At 42.9% G+C, this 19630-nt stretch overlaps 1 protein-coding gene across 2 annotated transcripts in view; it reads right to left on the bottom strand.

The window, feature by feature from the left end:
• Nucleotides 1–692: 692 nt before the first annotated feature.
• Nucleotides 693–19630, bottom strand: part of RAB36 (RAB36, member RAS oncogene family) — a 96918-nt gene continuing 77980 nt past the window's right edge. For both annotated transcript variants that reach the window (XM_063913052.1, XM_063913051.1), the window contains one exon: nucleotides 693–1018. In XM_063913052.1, coding sequence (XP_063769122.1) covers nucleotides 954–1018 — 65 coding nt within the window. In that variant the 3' untranslated portion in view covers nucleotides 693–953. The remainder of the gene's footprint in view (nucleotides 1019–19630) is intronic.

Genomic DNA, 19630 nt, shown 5'->3' on the forward strand with positions numbered 1-19630 from the left:
CCCGCAGCAGAAATGTATGTTATCCAACATACTCTTGGAGCTTTCAGAAAAGCTGGCCACCACAGAAAGGCTTTAGAGGTCCACATGTGGTCCACAGCAGGCCACCAGCTGAACAGGCCTGACCTCAATTAGACTGCATGATTTACATAATGAGAGCCATGAGTTAAATAGAGTGCTTATTTATCAGCATCAAGAGCACTCATTTAGGGGGAGATGTACTAAGCAGTGAAAAGAGTGGAGAAGTGAGCCAGTGTAGAAGTTTCCCATGGCAACCAATCAGTATTGAAATAACATATATAATTTGCATACTATTAAATTATACAGAGCAGCTGATTGGTTGCCATGGGCAACTTCTCCACTGGCTCAACTTCTCCACTCTTTTTACTGCTTAGTACATCTCCCCCTTAATGTTGTCAATGCCACGGAGTGGTGGCCAGACCGGGGCAACTACTGTGACATAACATGCATTTATACACAATAGAGCACCAGTAAACATTAACTTCTACATGGCACAAGCAGATTGACATCCTGCCAACAGCCAATATATAATGGAGCAGACAGATGGCAGTGAGCAAAAGACCAAAAAACAATTGAAAGACTTAATTTCATGATTATAAAATGTATGTAAATAAGAATAAGAAAATGCACATGCTTTTGATAAGTGAAATGAAATAAATGGCTGGTATTCTCAATTACATAAGGCATATTTGTTATTTATTGCTACAAAATGTTTGAAGATTTCCCTGTATTTGTCTACACAATGGGAAAATCGTCTTAGTGGCATGATGTGGGCAGTACAGATATTTGTGCATCTCACCGAGATGCTGTCATGTTCAGGCTATGAGATGTCCTTTCCAGTTTAGTTTCCAGGGAACTCAGGATGCCAAACACTGAGGTTGTAATTGTAACCCCTTTGCTCTAATGGCAATAAGGGCTGCAAAGACAGTTAGACTCTAACAGCAGTTCATATTATTCTGGGAATCACTTTCCTTTTTCTCTGAAGAATTTCCATCAAGTTCTGAAAGAACAGAAGAGATATGACAGTAAGTATGAATTGAACATATACATTTATTTATATAAAGCATCAGAATAGCTATACCCTGCATTACAATACAGGTTGAGTATCCCATATCCAAATATTCCGAAATACGGAATATTCCGAAATACGGACTTTTTTGAGTGAGACTGAGATAGTGAAACCTTTGTTTTTTGATGGCTCAATGTACACAAACTTTGTTTAATAATACACAACGTTATTAATAATATTGTATTAAATGACCTTCAGGCTGTGTGTATAAGGTGTATATGAAACATAAATGAATTGTGTGAATGTAGACACACCTTGTTTAATGCACAAAGTTATAAAAAATATTGGGTAAAATTACCTTCAGGCTGTGTGTATAAGGTGTATGTGTAACATAAATGCATTCTGTGCTTAGATTTAGGTCCCATCACCATGATATCTCATTATGGTATCTAATTATTCCAAAATACGGAAAAATCCCATATCCAAAATACCTCTGGTCCCAAGCATTTTGGATAAGGGATACTCAACCTGTAGTAGAGCAACATGTTTCCTCTGAAGGATTAAGTATATGTTGACATGAGAATATCGACATGATCATATCGACACTCATCATGTAGACATTGATGAAATATCAACATAATAGAATGCCGAAATATTGACCTTGGTAGTCCAGTGGTCACTTTACTGCCCTTGACGTCATGTGACCATCAGTTTTATCAGAGTCATCTACATCAGTGTTCCGGTAAATACAGTCCTTCTAACTCTAATCTCTACCCTCCCTCTAGTACAGTGGTTCTCAAACTGTATGCCGTGGCACCCTAGGGTGCTTCAGGACACTTGCAGGGGTGCCTTGGATTGGTGGTCCAGGACCAATTTAAATTATTTATGGTCAATGTAATAGGCAAAACCAGTGCTGGTGGCTGCCTGTCATAAAATATATGGACAAACAGAATTAAACCCTGTTCCTCAGTACACTAAGGCTGACATATAAACACAATTTACTTCATTTAATATTTCTTTCTAAATCTCTCAATAACAAACTTTTGTCCTAGGGGTGCTGTGAAATTTTTTTTCTGATACTCTAGGGCGCCGTGATTCAAAAAAGTTTGGGAACCACTGCTCTAGTGCCTAACACTCCCCTTCCCCCTATAGCCTAACCCTAACCACCACCTACTGCCTAACCTTAGCACCCCCGCCCCGAAGCCTAAACCTAATGTTAACATTCTGACATTGCCAACACATTGCCTATTGACATACAGGTTGAGTATCCCTTATCCAAAATGCTTGGGACCGGAGGTATTTTGGATATCGGATTTTTCCGTATTTTGGAATAATTGCATACCATAATGAGATCTTATGATGATGGGACCTAAATCTAAGCACAGAATGCATTTATGTTACATATACACCCTAAACACACAGCCTGAAGGTAATTTTAGCCAATATTTTTTAAAACTTTGTGCATTAAACAAAGTGTGTCTACATTCACACAATTCATTTATGTTTCATATACACCTTATACACACAGCCTGAAGGACATTTAATACAATATGTTTAATAACTTTGTGTATTAAACAAAGTTTGTGTACATTGAGCCATCAAAAAACAAAGGTTTCACTATCTCACTCTCACTCAAAAAAGTCCGTATTTCGGAATATTCCGTATTTCGGAATATTTGGATATGGGATACTCAACCTGTATTAACAATGTCAACATCGTACCAGTTGACACTGTGGTGTCAACATTATAAATATTGACATTGTTATTGTTGACTTAATGACTACATTCCTGTCTATCCTATAGAGTCACATACATTGGCGGTTTTGTTCTAGGGAGATCCTATGGGCCTGGATACAATTTTGTCCACTTGTAATAGAGCATTGTATTTTCTCAGCAATAAAGTGGCCCTATAGCCCTAGCCTTGGACTAACTACAGTTTGTGATTTTTAAATATTATAACTAGCAAATGAGAGTTAAGGCACCACTACAGCTAACATGCAAGTTGATCCAATAATAAACAAGTATATATACTTTATAAAACAAGTTTATATATTACTTTTACCCTACACAGAAGTGTGTCTGACACCACAATCTTCCTGGAACAGTCTGAGCCTCACCATTCAGATGCTCATTTTAGTGACATATTGGCATTTGGCCTCTCACCTATTATTTTCATCTTTTGTATGGATATACAAAAAGGATTTGACTAAACTGTGATGCTCAGAGTTGTAATCACAGTAGATTAATTCTGCCTACAAAGTACCTCAGACTCTCTCGTAATAGAAGCCACCATTGCTCAAAACAGGCCCTGCTACTTCCACTTAGGGATGGTTATCGATCAATGTTTTTAAAACAATGATGGTCTATGTCAAATGTAGAATACTTTTACCATCGATGGGGGAGAACCAGATGGTTTCATGCCACTGATGATAAAGAAGCACCGATTATTATTTTGCTCTCTCAAAGGTGCTGGGACACAGAGCCTAGCTCCAATCCCTGAAGCACCCGTGAAACACCCCAGTGCTCTGGTGGGCCTGCAGCCCATTGAATGGGAAAGCAGAGGGTGACCATCGTGGGGAGAAATCATTGATGGTTCCCTTGCAGATGGCTTCACACGATTGAGAAAAACCATCATTGGTACCATAAATGGTGACGATTGATGGTTAACCCACGATGGCCATCCCTACTTCCACTATCTAATATTTTGTCTGTGGTTTCCTGTTTGCCTCTATTCCCCTTCCCTTTATGTCACAAGCCAACCTGAAACAATAAGTAGAAAAGACCATGTAATAGCAAACCTGATAACATATAAGATCAATATTTTGGTGAAAATGACAAAAAAAAAAAATTTTTATTTCAAGAATAATAATATATACCAAATACCTAATGTAACACAGTTTGTATAACTAGCTGGTAACAATAGTGTGTGTAATCCCTCTCTCCAAAGATGGGGACACTGATTGTCAAAGCTATAATTATCCAGTAGGTCCGAACACAAAGAGTGTAACTTCATCAATTTGCTATATAGCTGCTTCTGAAAAACATATAGTACATCTACATGTCTCTGTTCAATAAATGAATAGATGGATGCACCATGGGGAGCGCAGGAACCAATGAGGAGAAACACTATAGGAAGAGAAAGAACTAATGAGGAGAAATACTATAGGGACAGCAATGACTAATGAGGGGATACGCTATAGGGAGAACAATGACTAATGAGGGGAAACGCTATAGGGAGAGCAATGACTAATGAGGGGAATAACTATTGGAAGAGCAATGACTAATGAGGAGAAACACTATAGGGACAGCAATGACTAATGGGGGGAAATACTATAGGGAGAGCAATAACTAATCAGGGGAAACACTATAGGGAGAGCAATGACTAATGAGGAGAAAAACTATAGGGAGAACAATGATTAATGAGGGGATACGCTATAGGGAGAACAATGACTAATGAGGGGAAACGCTATAGGGAGAACAATGACTAATGAGGGGAAACGCTATAGGGAGAGCAATGACTAATGAGGGGAATAACTATTGGAAGAGTAATGACTAATGAGGAGAAACACTATAGGGACAGCAATGACTAATCGGGGGAAATACTATAGGGAGAGCAATAACTAATCAGGGGAAACACTATAGGGAGAGCAATGACTAATGAGGAGAAACACTATAGGGAGAACAATGACTAATGAGGGGATACGCTATAGGGAGAACAATGACTAATGAGGGGAAACGCTATAGGGAGAACAATGACTAATGAGGGGATACGCTATAGGGAGAACAATGACTAATGAGGGGAAACGCTATAGGGAGAGCAATGACTAATCAGGGGAAACACTATAGGAAGAACAAATACTAATGAGGGGAAACGCTATAGGGAGAGCAATGACTAATGGGGGGAAACACAATAGGGAGAGCAATGACTAATGAGGGGAAACGCTATAGGGAGAGCAATGACTAATGGGGGGAAATACTATAGGGAGAGCAATGACTAATGAGGAGAAACACTATAGGGAGAGCAATGACTAATGAGGGGAATAACTATTGGAAGAGTAATGACTAATGAGGAGAAACACTATAGGGACAGCAATGACTAATGGGGGGAAATACTATAGGGAGAGCAATAACTAATCAGGGGAAACACTATAGGGAGAGCAATGACTAATGAGGGGAAACACTATAGGGAGAACAATGACTAATGAGGGGAAACGCTATAGGGAGAACAATGACTAATGAGGGGAAACACTATACGGAGAGCAATGACTAATGAGGGGAAACACTATAGGGAGAACAATGACTAATGAGGGGAAACACTATAGGGAGAACAATGACTAATGAGGGGAAACACTATAGGGAGAGCAATAACTAATCAGGGGAAACACTATAGGGAGAGCAATGACTAATGAGGGGAAACACTATAGGGAGAGCAATAACTAATGAGGAGAAACACTATAGGGAGAGCAATGACTAATGAGGTGAAACACTGTAGGGAGAGCAATGACTAATGAGGAGAAACACTATAGTGAGAGCAATGCCTATGAGAAGAAACACTGTAGGGAGAGCAATAATTGAGGGGAAACACTATAGGGAGAGCAATGACTAATGAGGAGAAACACTATAGTGAGAGCAATGCCTATGAGAAGAAACACTGTAGGGAGAGCAATAATTGAGGGGAAACACTATAGGGAGAGCAATGACTAATGAGGAGAAACACTATAGTGAGAGCAATGCCTATGAGAAGAAACACTGTAGGGAGAGCAATAATTGAGGGGAAACACTATAGGGAGAGCAATGACTAATGAGGGGAAACACTATAGGAAGAGAAAGAAGTAATGAGGAGAAACACTATAGGAAGAACAATGACTAATGAGGAGAAACACTATAGGGAGAGCAATGCCTATGTGAAGAAACACTACAGGGAGAGTAATGACTAATGAGGGGAAACACTATAGGAAGAGAAAGAACTAATGAGGACAAACACTATAGGGAGAGCAATGACTAATGAGGGGAACACTATAGGGAGAGCAATGACTAATGAGGGGAAACGCTATAGGGAGAGCAATGACTAATGGGGGGAAATACTATAGGGAGAGCAATGACTAATGAGGAGAAACACTATAGGGAGAGCAATGACTAATGAGGGGAATAACTATTGGAAGAGTAATGACTAATGAGGAGAAACACTATAGGGACGGCAATGACTAATGGGGGGAAATACTATAGGGAGAGCAATAACTAATCAGGGGAAACACTATAGGGAGAGCAATGACTAATGAGGGGAAACACTATAGGGAGAACAATGACTAATGAGGGGAAACGCTATGGGGAGAGCAATAACTAATCAGGGGAAACACTATAGGGAGAGCAATGACTAATGAGGGGAAACACTATAGGGAGAACAATGACTAATGAGGGGAAACACTATAGGGAGAGCAATGACTAATGGGGGGAAACACTATAGGGAGAGCAATGACTAATGAGGGGAAACGCTATAGGGAGAGCAATGACTAATGGGGGGAAATACTGTAGGGAGAGCAATGACTAATGAGGAGAAACACTATAGGGAGAGCAATGACTAATGAGGAGAAACACTATAGGGAGAGCAATGACTAATGAGAGGAATAACTATTGGAAGAGTAATGACTAATGAGGAGAAACACTATAGGGACAGCAATGACTAATGGGGGGAAATACTACAGGGAGAGCAATAACTAATCAGGGGAAACACTATAGGGAGAGCAATGACTAATGAGGGGAAACACTATAGGGAGAACACTGACTAATGAGGGGAAACGCTATAGGGAGAGCAATAACTAATCAGGGGAAACACTATAGGGAGAGCAATGACTAATGAGGGGAAACACTATAGGGAGAACAATGACTAATGAGGGGAAACACTATACGGAGAGCAATGACTAATGAGGGGAAACACTATAGGGAGAACAATGACTAATGAGGGGAAACACTATAGGGAGAACAATGACTAATGAGGGGAAACACTATAGGGAGAGCAATAACTAATCAGGGGAAACACTATAGGGAGAGCAATGACTAATGAGGGGAAACACTATAGGGAGAGCAATAACTAATGAGGAGAAACACTATAGGGAGAGCAATGACTAATGAGGTGAAACACTGTAGGGAGAGCAATGACTAATGAGGAGAAACACTATAGTGAGAGCAATGCCTATGAGAAGAAACACTGTAGGGAGAGCAATAATTGAGGGGAAACACTATAGGGAGAGCAATGACTAATGAGGAGAAACACTATAGTGAGAGCAATGCCTATGAGAAGAAACACTGTAGGGAGAGCAATAATTGAGGGGAAACACTATAGGGAGAGCAATGACTAATGAGGGTAAACACTATAGGAAGAGAAAGAAGTAATGAGGAGAAACACTATAGGAAGAACAATGACTAATGAGGAGAAACACTATAGGGAGAGCAATGCCTATGAGAAGAAACACTATAGGGAGAGTAATGACTAATAAGGGGAAACACTATAGGAAGAGAAAGAACTAATGAGGACAAACACTATAGGGAGAGCAATGACTAATGAGGGGAACACTATAGGGAGAGCAATGACTAATGAGGGGAAACACTATAGGGAGAGCAATGACTAATGGAGGGAAACACTATAGGAAGAGCAATGACTAATGAGGGGAACACTATAGGGAGAGCAATGACTAATGAGGGGAATCACTATAGGGAGAGCAATGACTAATGAGGGGAACACTTTAGGGAGAGCAATGACTAATGAAGGGAAACACTATAAGGAGAGCAATGACTAATGAGGGGAAACACTATAGGGAGAGCAATGACTAATGAGGAGATACACTTTAGGGAGAGCAATAACTAATGAGGGGAAACACTATAGGGAGAGCAATGACTAATGAGGAGATACACTATAGGGAGAGCAATGACTAATGAGGGGAACACTATAGGGAGAGCAATGACTAATGAGGGGAAACACTGTAGGGAGAGCAATGACTAATGAGGAGAAACACTATAGGTAGAGCAATGACTAATGAGGGGAAACACTGTATGGAGAGCAATAACTAATGAGGGGAAACAGTATAGGGAGAGCAATAATTGAGGGGAAACACTATAGGGAGAGCAATGACTAATGAGGGGAAACACTATAGGGAGAGCAATGACTAATGAGGAGAAACACTATAGGGAGAGCAATGGCTAATGAGGGGAAACACTGTAGGGAGAGCAATAACTAATGAGGAGAAACACTATAGGGAGAGCAATAATTGAGGGGAAACACTATAGGGAGAGCAATGACTAATGAGGGGAAACACTATAGGGAGAGCAATGACTAATGAGGAGAAACACTATAGGGAGAGCAATGACTAATGAGGGGAAACACTATAGGGAGAGCAATGACTAATGAGAAGAAACACTATAGGGAGAGCAATAATTAATGAGGGGAAACACTATAGTGAGAGCAATGCCTATGAGAAGAAACACTGTAGGGAGAGCAATAATTGAGGGGAAACACTATAGGGAGAGCAATGACTAATGAGGAGAAACACTATAGTGAGAGCAATGCCTATGAGAAGAAACACTGTAGGGAGAGCAATAATTGAGGGGAAACACTATAGGGAGAGCAATGACTAATGAGGAGAAACACTATAGTGAGAGCAATGCCTATGAGAAGAAACACTGTAGGGAGAGCAATAATTGAGGGGAAACACTATAGGGAGAGCAATGACTAATGAGGGGAAACACTATAGGAAGAGAAAGAAGTAATGAGGAGAAACACTATAGGAAGAACAATGACTAATGAGGAGAAACACTATAGGGAGAGCAATGCCTATGAGAAGAAACACTATAGGGAGAGTAATGACTAATGAGGGGAAACACTATAGGAAGAGAAAGAACTAATGAGGACAAACACTATAGGGAGAGCAATGACTAATGAGGGGAACACTATAGGGAGAGCAATGACTAATGAGGGGAAACACTATAGGGAGAGCAATGACTAATGGAGGGAAACACTATAGGAAGAGCAATGACTAATGAGGGGAACACTATAGGGAGAGCAATGACTAATGAGGGGAATCACTATAGGGAGAGCAATGACTAATGAGGGGAACACTTTAGGGAGAGCAATGACTAATGAAGGGAAACACTATAAGGAGAGCAATGACTAATGAGGGGAAACACTATAGGGAGAGCAATGACTAATGAGGAGATACACTATAGGGAGAGCAATAACTAATGAGGGGAAACACTATAGGGAGAGCAATGACTAATGAGGAGATACACTATAGGGAGAGCAATGACTAATGAGGAGAAACACTATAGTGAGAGCAATGCCTATGAGAAGAAACACTGTAGGGAGAGCAATAATTGAGGGGAAACACTATAGGGAGAGCAATGACTAATGAGGAGAAACACTATAGTGAGAGCAATGCCTATGAGAAGAAACACTGTAGGGAGAGCAATAATTGAGGGGAAACACTATAGGGAGAGCAATGACTAATGAGGGGAAACACTATAGGAAGAGAAAGAAGTAATGAGGAGAAACACTATAGGAAGAACAATGACTAATGAGGAGAAACACTATAGGGAGAGCAATGCCTATGAGAAGAAACACTATAGGGAGAGTAATGACTAATGAGGGGAAACACTATAGGAAGAGAAAGAACTAATGAGGACAAACACTATAGGGAGAGCAATGACTAATGAGGGGAACACTATAGGGAGAGCAATGACTAATGAGGGGAAACACTATAGGGAGAGCAATGACTAATGGAGGGAAACACTATAGGAAGAGCAATGACTAATGAGGGGAACACTATAGGGAGAGCAATGACTAATGAGGGGAATCACTATAGGGAGAGCAATGACTAATGAGGGGAACACTTTAGGGAGAGCAATGACTAATGAAGGGAAACACTATAAGGAGAGCAATGACTAATGAGGGGAAACACTATAGGGAGAGCAATGACTAATGAGGAGATACACTATAGGGAGAGCAATAACTAATGAGGGGAAACACTATAGGGAGAGCAATGACTAATGAGGAGATACACTATAGGGAGAGCAATGACTAATGAGGGGAACACTATAGGGAGAGCAATGACTAATGAGGGGAAACACTGTAGGGAGAGCAATGACTAATGAGGAGAAACACTATAGGTAGAGCAATGACTAATGAGGGGAAACACTGTAGGGAGAGCAATAACTAATGACGGGAAACAGTATAGGGAGAGCAATAATTGAGGGGAAACACTATAAGGAGAGCAATGACTAATGAGGGGAAACACTATAGGGAGAGCAATGACTAATGAGAAGAAACACTATAGGGAGAGCAATAATTAATGAGGGGAAACACTACAGGGAGAGAAAGAATTGAGGACAAACACTATAGGGAGAGAAATGACTAATGAGGGGAACACTATAGGGAGAGCAATGACTAATGAGGGGAACACTTTAGGGAGAGCAATAACTAATGAGGGGAAACATTGTAGGGAGAGCAATGACTAATGAGGGGAAACACTATAGGGACAGTAATGACTAATGAGGACAAACACTATAGGAAGAGAAAGAACTGAGGACAAACACTATAGGGAGAGCAATGACTAATGAGGGGAACACTATAGGGAGAGCAATGATTAATGAGGGGAACACTATAGGGAGAGCAATGACTAATTAGGGGAACACTTTAGGGAGAGCAATGACTAATGAGGGGAAACACTGTAGAGAGCAATGACTAATGAGGGGAAACACTATAGGGACAGCAATGACTAATGAAGGGAAACACTATAGGGAGAGCAATGGCTAATGAGGGGAAACACTGTAGGGAGAGCAATGACTAATGAGGGCAACACTATAGGGAGAGCAATGACTAATGTCGGGGAAACACTATAGGGAGAGCAATGACTAATGAAGGGAAACACTATAGGAAGAGTAATGACTAATGAGGGGAAACACTATAGGAAAAGCAATGACTAATTAGGGGAAACACTATAGGGAGAGCAATGATTAGTGAGGGGAAACACTATAGGGAGGGCAATGACTAATGAGGGGGAAACACTATAGGAAGAGCAATGACTAATAAGGGGAAACACTATAGGGAGAACAATGACTAATGAGAGAAAACACTATAAGGAGAGCAATGACTAATGAGGGGAAACACTATAGGGAGAGCAATGACTAATGGGGGGAAACACTATAGGAAGAGCAATGACTAATTAGGGGAAACACTATAGAAAGAGCAATGACTAATATGGGGAAACACTATAGGGAGAACAATGACTAATGAGAGGAAACAATATAGGAAGAGAAAGAAGTAATGAGGAGAAACACTATAGGAAGAGCAATGACTAATGAGGGGAAACACTATAGGGAGAGCAATGACTGAGGGGAAACACTATAGGGAGAGCAATGACTAATGAAGGGAAACACTATAGGAAGAGCAATGACTAATGAGGGGAAACACTATAGGGAGAGCAATGACTAATGAGGGCAACACTATAGGGAGAGCAATGACTAATGGGGGGAAACACTATAGGGAGAGCAATGACTAATGAAGGGAAACACTATAGGGAGAGCAATGACTAATGAGGGGAAACACTATAGGGAGAGCAATGACTAATGAGGGCAACACTATAGGGAGAGCAATGACTAATGGGGGGAAACACTATAGGAAGAGCAATGACTAGTGAGGGGAAACACTATAGGGAGGGCAATGATTAATGAGGGGAAACACTATAGGGAGAGCAATGACTAATGAGGGCAACACTATAGGGAGAGCAATGACTAATGAAGGGAAACACTATAGGAAGAGCAATGACTAATGAGGGGAAACACTATAGGGAGAGCAATGACTAATGAGGGCAACACTATAGGGAGAGCAATGACTAATGGGGGGAAACACTATAGGGAGAGCAATGACTAATGAATGGAAACACTATAGGGAGAGCAATGACTAATGAGGGGAAACACTATAGGGAGAGCAATGACTAATGAGGGCAACACTATAGGGAGAGCAATGACTAATGGGGGGAAACACTATAGGAAGAGCAATGACTAGTGAGGGGAAACACTATAGGGAGGGCAATGACTAATGAGGGGAAACACTATAGGAAGAGCAATGACTAATGAGGGGAAACACTATAGGGAGAGCAATGACTAATGAGGGGGAAACACTATAGGAAGAGCAATGACTAATAAGGGGAAACACTATAGGGAGAAAAATGACTAATGAGAGAAAACACTATAAGGAGAGCAATGACTAACGAGGGGAAACACTATAGGGGGAGCAATGACTAATGGGGGGAAACACTATAGGAAGAGCAATGACTAATTAGGGGAAACACTATAGAAAGAGCAATGACTAATAAGGGGAAACACTATAGGGAGAACAATGACTAATGAGAGGAAACAATATAGGAAGAGAAAGAAGTAATGAGGAGAAACACTATAGGAAGAGCAATGACTAATGAGGGGAAACACTATAGGGAGAACAATGACTGAGGGGAAACACTATAGGGATAGCAATGACTAATGAGGGGAAACACTATAGGGAGAGCAATGACTGAGGGGAAACACTATAGGGAGAGCAATGACTAATGAGGGGAAACACTATAGGGAGAGCAATGACTGAGGGGAAACACTATAGGGAGAGCAATGACTGAGGGGAAACACTATAGGGAGAGCAATGACTGAGGGGAAACACTATAGGGAGAGCAATGACTAATGAGGGGAAACACTATAGGGAGAGCAATGACTGAGGGGAAACACTATATGGAGAGCAATGACTAATGAGGGGAAACACTATAGGGAGAGAAGGAACTAGAGAGTTGGAACACTATAGATAGAGCAAGAACTAATATAGATAAACTGTACAGGGAGGCCAGGGACTAATGAAGGTAAACACTATAGGATAGAAAGTATTAATGATAGAAAACACTATAGGGAGTGCAGGGACTAATAAGAAGATACAATATAGGGAGATCAGTGACTAATGAAGAGAAACTGTAGGGGGAGCTGGAACTAATGAGGAGATACACTATCAAGAGCAGGGACTAATGAGGAGATACACTATAGGGAGAGCTGGGACTAATGAGGAACTACACTATAGGGAGAGCTGGGACTAATGAGGAGATACAAATATAGGGAGAGCAGTGACTAATGAGGAGACACTACAGGGAGAGCAGGGACAAATGAGAAGATACAATATAGGGAGACTAGGAACTAATGAGGAGATATACTAATAGGGAAAGTAGGAACTAAGGATAAAATACACTATAGGGAGAGCAGGGACTAAGGAGGAGATACACTATTAGGAGAAAAGGGACTAATAAGGAACACTAGGGAGAGCTGGAATTAATGATGATATACACTCCAGGGAGAGCAGGAACTACGGAGGAGAAACACTAGGGAAAACATGAACTAATGATGAGATACACTATAGGAAGAGTAGGGACTAATGAGGAGAAACACTATAGGAAAGTATTTCCCACACTTGTTCCTCAAGGCACCCTAACAGTGCAGAGTTTTTTTATGATTTTTTTTTTTAAAGATTTGACAGCATTATAGCCACATCACATCGCAGATAACACTGATGCAAAAAAACAGCATTGTGATGTCAAAAAGCAAATGCTAAAACTCAAATTACTGAGCTTGTGAGCTAAATGTAGAGTAAAGGACGAGGAATGAAAGGAGAGAGAATCAGAAAAAGTGTAGAGTATGAAGAAGAGGAAGGTGGGAAAGGTATGGGAGGATGGAATGGGGAACCCAGCAAGAAGTAACTCATATTTTGGAAGGGATTCAGTATGATATGCTGTCTGTCAGGATCTCGGCGGGCAGGAGACCAACGCTGGGACCCCGACAGCTAGAAAACCAGCAGCAAGCACAGGGTGTCGCCTCGCGGGCTTGCTGCGCTCGCCATACTTTTGGGTTATATTCCCCATCGGGTTGGGTGGTGGCGTGGACCACCACCCAAGTGGGGATTCCGAGAGGCAGTCGAGATTCCAACCACTGGTATTCCCGCGAGTGTTGGGATTCTAGCATCGGTATCCTGACAGCCGGCATATTGAATGCCTCCCTTTGGAAGTCATGAGCATCAAACAGTATCATAGTGGAGAGTGAGTAAATACAGGACTTCTGCATTAAAATTGAGATTGTCAACCATGGTTTAGGAGAGAACATAAGAGAGATTAGCGGGTAAGGAGGAAGGCACAGATGCTGGAATCTTTGAAGTCGAGCCAACTGGACATAAACTCAGCATGCTTATCTATTGATGATAGCTTAATATCATCCATGCATAATGTCATCCAAAACAATGGAGAGGCTCCAGTCAATATACTGGGGTACGGGGCGCAGTACAGCTGCCTTCTAGGGTTACCACATGCAGTGTCAGGATGGAGACAATCCCCTCCACCTCTTTCTCCCCACAGTCCTTCTCCCTCCGCCTCCAGGGTCCTCTCTCCCCCTGCACCCAGCCCCTACAGTGTCTGGCTAGAAATTGCGGGCTGGCCCCTCCTCTGGGACCAGCCCTGCGCTCTTCTCACCTCCCACTGTATATGTTCTTCCACTTTTCCCCCTCAGCAACCCCCCTCCCCCCCCCAGATAGATATTTCTGTATAAATATAGTTATCTACCTATGTCATCAGGTAGGTGGTGCAGCGGTAATTCCAATGGACGCCATTCTGCGTTTTGGGTGCGACAAAATGAAATTATATTGCCCCCCAACCTAGGAATGTTGTGGCGACCCTGTATCCATGGACATATAAAAATCCATCCCGGTATCATTCGCTGATGGACAGGAGAATCCAGGAGTGCCAGAGAACAGGTAAAACTGCTGCATTGTTAATATCAGGACACTAAACAGTCCAGGGTATAAGAATATCCAAGCTTGAGCACAGATTACTTAATTAATACCTAAATCATTTGAGGTAACCATCTGTACTTTGGGCATAATTCAGACCTGATGGCAGCAGCAAATTTGTTAGCAGTTGGGCAAAACCAGGGCCCTCATTCCGAGTTGATCGGTCGCAAGGCGAATTTAGCAGAGTTACACACGCTAAGCCGCCGCCTACTGGGAGTGAATCTTAGCTTCTTAAAATTGCGACCGATGTATTCGCAATATTGCGATTACTAACTACTTAGCAGTTTCAGAGTAGCTTCAGACTTACTCTGCCTGTGCGATCATTTCAGTGCTTGTCGTTCCTGGTTGACGTCACAAACACACCCAGCGTTCGCCCAGGCACTCCCACCGTTTCCCCGGCCACTCCTGCGTTTTTTCCGGAAACGGTAGCGTTTTCAGCCACACGCCCCTGAAACGCCGTGTTTCCGCCCAGTAACACCCATTTCCTGTCAATCACATTACGATCGCCGGAGCGAAGAAAAAGCCGTGAGTAAAATTACTTTCTACATAGTAAAGTTACTTGGCGCAGTCGCAGTGCGAACATTGCGCATGCGTACTAAGCGGATTTTCACTGCGATGCGATGAAAAATACCGAGCGAACAACTCGGAATGAGGGCCCATGTGCACTGCAGGGGGGCAGATATAACATGTGCAGAGAGAGTGAGATTTGGGTGGGGTGTGTTCAAACTGAAAACTAAATTGCAGTGTAAAAATAAAGCAGCCAGTATTTACCCTGCACAGAAACAATATAACCCACCCAAATCTATCTCTCTCTGCCCATGTTATATCTGCTCCCCCTGCAGTGCACATGGGCCCTCATTCCGAATTGTTCGCTCGTTGCCGATTTTCGCAACGGAGCGATTAAGGCAAAAATGTGCATGCGCATGGTACGCAGTGCGCATGTGCTAAGTATTTTAGCACAAAACTTAGTAGATTTACTCACGTCCGCACGAAGAAATTTCATCGTTGAAGTGATTGGAGTTTGATTGACAGGAAGTGGGTGTTTCTGGGCGGAAACTGACCGTTTTCTGGGAGTGTGCGGAAAAACGCAGGCGTGCCAGGATAAAACGCAGGAGTGGCTGGGGAAACGGGGGAGTGGCTGGCCGAACGCAGGGCGTGTTTGTGACGTCAAACCAGGAACGAAACGGGCTGAGCTGATCGCAGTGTAGGAGTAAGTCTCGAGCTACTCAGAAACTGCTAAGAATTATTTATTCGCTATTCTGCTAATCTTTCGTTCGCAATTCTGCTAAGCTAAAATACACTCCCAGAGGGCGGCGGCCTAGCGTGTGCAATGCTGCTAAAAGCAGCTAACGAGCGAACAACTCGGAATGAGGGCCATGGTTTTGCCCATCTGCTAACAAATTTGCTGCTACGATCAGGTTTGAATTAGGCCCACAGTCTTTGAAACCTGGACAGTTAGGGTGACATGAGGACTACCTTTGGGAAACATTGCTACAGGGAGTGACAAATGCATGAAACACTATAGGGAACAGGGTCTAATGAACTAATGTGGGGGTACACTAAGCAGGGACTAAGGAGCTTAAACATTGTAGATTGAGATGGGACTAATGAGAGGAAACATTATAAGGAGAGCAAGGACTAAGGGGTGTATTCAATGAGCGTCGGAAGCTGCCGTCTTGTTGGAAAGACGGCAGTTTCCGACAGGTTTAAGTCGGAAGGGGTTCCGACCTATTCAATAGGGACTGGTTTTTTTCCAACGAGTCGGGAATTCCCGATTTGTCGGAAAACACATGGATTGACGGATTAGCTGCGGATCCACGTGTTCCGCGGCTAAATCCGACAGGTTTTTGCCCCGGTTCCGACAATGTCAATCTGACTTTTTTAAAGTTGGATTAACATTGTCGGAACCGGGGAGATGAGACAGGAGGGACCATGTGAGCTGAGCAGCAGGGACGCCGGTGAGGAGACAAGCGGGGACGCCGGTGAGGAGACGACCGTGGACGCCGGTGAGGAGACTAGCGTGGACGGGTGAGGAGCGGCTGTCAGGAGCGGCGCCGCTCACTGAATACTGACCTGTCCGATCCTTTCCATTGGAAAGGATCCAACAGATATTGAATATACCCCTAAGGAACAAAAACTAAAGCTCTGCCCTTATTTATGCTGGATACACCTTCTTCCAGTGATGTGCGTCAGGTGAAGCAGAGCCTGTCCTGTTCTACTCCAGTATACTCCAGAGTTTTGACTACAAAAATTTTAAGAAAAATACAAAGATATTATAAATATCTTCTTTGCATTATTCTAATAATTTTTATAGTCAAAACTCTGGAATATATTGGAGTATGACACATATTTGCCCACTCTCCAGGTTCCTGCGGGATTAATCGGATTTTTCGGGTATTCCCCCGCACTCGCAGAAGAGTGGGCACCCCACCTGCACATCAATGATCAAAACCCACCAAATTTCCAGCAGTACATGCTGCTGCTCCTTTATATAAAGGGGACAATACATCAGTAATCAATTGGGGCAGTTTGCCAATTTGCAGACGATTGTGTCAATAAATCTGCAATGTATGGGGATCACAGATCGCCGATTTTGGCCACAAATTGATAGTTAAATCAGGATTTTCAACATGTTTAATTTCACAGATCACTTGGGACTGTAGATTGCTAGTGTATGGGCAAAAATCTGCAGATCTGCAGACCGTTTCTAGTAAACTGATGAGTCTTTCAAGAATGTCAGATCTGTTTAACTGAAAATGCTCTGCACATCACTGAAAAATATCGGTAATGTATGGGCAAATACTAGCCAGTGCCTCCCAGAGCCGGCCTTAGCTATAGGCAGGCTAGGCATTTGCCTAGGGCATCCAAGCATGTCTAGGGGCATCCAAGCATGTCCCTGCAGTATCTCATGCTGGGAGGGACAGTCTGCAAACTAACTGTTACTTTCCAAATGTATCCAATCAGTACTTGTATACACTGCTGTTTACATTTGTCAAATAAAATGCACACTGTCCCTTAAACTCCCTCCGACATGCTTGAATGCCCCTGACTTGTGAGACCTCAGACAGACAGCAGAAGCCCAGTAACTGCAATTCCTGGACCTGTGACATTTTCACTGACTATATAAGGTTATTACTGGATGGCTCCTTATGATACCACATGTGTATTTTGGAAGACTGCTACACATAAATCTGACATCACCTATACTGCTTGTGCACATGGGGGAGGGGGACCCTGCTATCCTGTGTGTCCCTTATCCCTATGCAAACCCCAGGTGTCTACAGGGACATAACATGGGCAGTGTTCTCCCCACACTTTATTTCCCAGTCAGTCCATGCCGTAAAATTTCCCTGCCATCCAGCACTGTAACGTGGTCAGTAAGTTGCTTTGCACTACTTCTATATGAAATATCAGTGCTGCGTGACTTTCGGACATATCAGACTGGAGGGCAGAGCATATCGCTCCCACAGTATAAAATAAAGGGCATGCAGTTGCCAGGAGTAACAGACACCAGCAAACACACTGAATAGTGAAGAGAATGGACAGTTGCTACATGTTTGATACTGGTCTTTTTGTATAACCAGCAAGTGTGGCAGTATCTGGACACTGCTGCTATCTGTTTCCAACGAGCAAGCGAAAAATAAGATTTTAAACCTACCGGTAAATCTTTTTCTCTTAGTCCGTAGAGGATGCTGGGGACTCCGTAAGGACCATGGGAAATAGACTGGCTCCGCAGGAGACATGGACACTAAAAAGAACTTTAGATATGGGTGTGCCCTGGCTCCTCCCTCTATGCCCCTCCTCCAGACCTCAGTTAAAGAAACTGTGCCCAGAGGAGACGGACAGTACGAGGAAAGGATTTTTGTTAATCTAAGGGCAAGATTCATACCAGCCCACACCATCCACACCGTACAACATGGAATATACGAACCAGTTAACAGCATGAAACAAAACAGCATCAGCCCGAGACTGATCAAAACTGTAACATAACCCTTAAGTAAGCAAAAACTATATACAAGTCTTGCAGATGTAGACCGCACTGGGACGGGCGCCCAGCATCCTCTACGGACTAGGAGAAAAAGATTTACCAGTGGGTTTAAAATCTTATTTTCTCTTACGTCCTAGAGGATGCTGGGGACTCCGTAAGGACCATGGGGATTATACCAAAGCTCCAAAACGGGCGGAAGAGTGCGGATGACTCTGCAGCACCAATTGAGCAAACAGGAGGCCCTCATCAGCCAGGGTATCATACTTGTAGAACTTCGCAAAGGTGTTTGAACCCGACCAAGTAGCAGCTCGGCACAGCTGTAATGCCGAGACACCTCGGGCAGCCGCCCAAGAAGAGCCCACCTTCCTAGTGGAATGGGCCTTTACAGAATTCGGTAACGGCAATCCAGCCGTAGAATGAGCCTGCTGAATCATGTTACAGATCCAGCGAGCAATAGTCTGCGTCGAAGCAGGAGCGCCAACCTTGTCGGCCGCATACAGGACAAACAGTGCCTCTGTTTTCCTAACCCGAGCCGTTCTGGCCACATAAATTTTCAATGCCCTGACCACATCCAGGGACTCGGAATCCTCCACGTCCCGCGTAGCCACAGGCACCACAATAGGTTGGCTCATATGAAAAGAAGAAACCACCTTGGGCAAAAATTGAGGACGAGTCCGCAATTCTGCTCTATCCACATGGAATATCAGATAGGGGCTCTTGTGAGATAAAGCCGCCAACTCCGACACTCGCCTCGCCGATGCCA

The sequence above is a fragment of the Pseudophryne corroboree genome, chromosome 1 (assembly GCF_028390025.1).
Source record: "Pseudophryne corroboree isolate aPseCor3 chromosome 1, aPseCor3.hap2, whole genome shotgun sequence".
Classification (NCBI taxonomy): Eukaryota; Metazoa; Chordata; class Amphibia; order Anura; family Myobatrachidae; genus Pseudophryne; species Pseudophryne corroboree.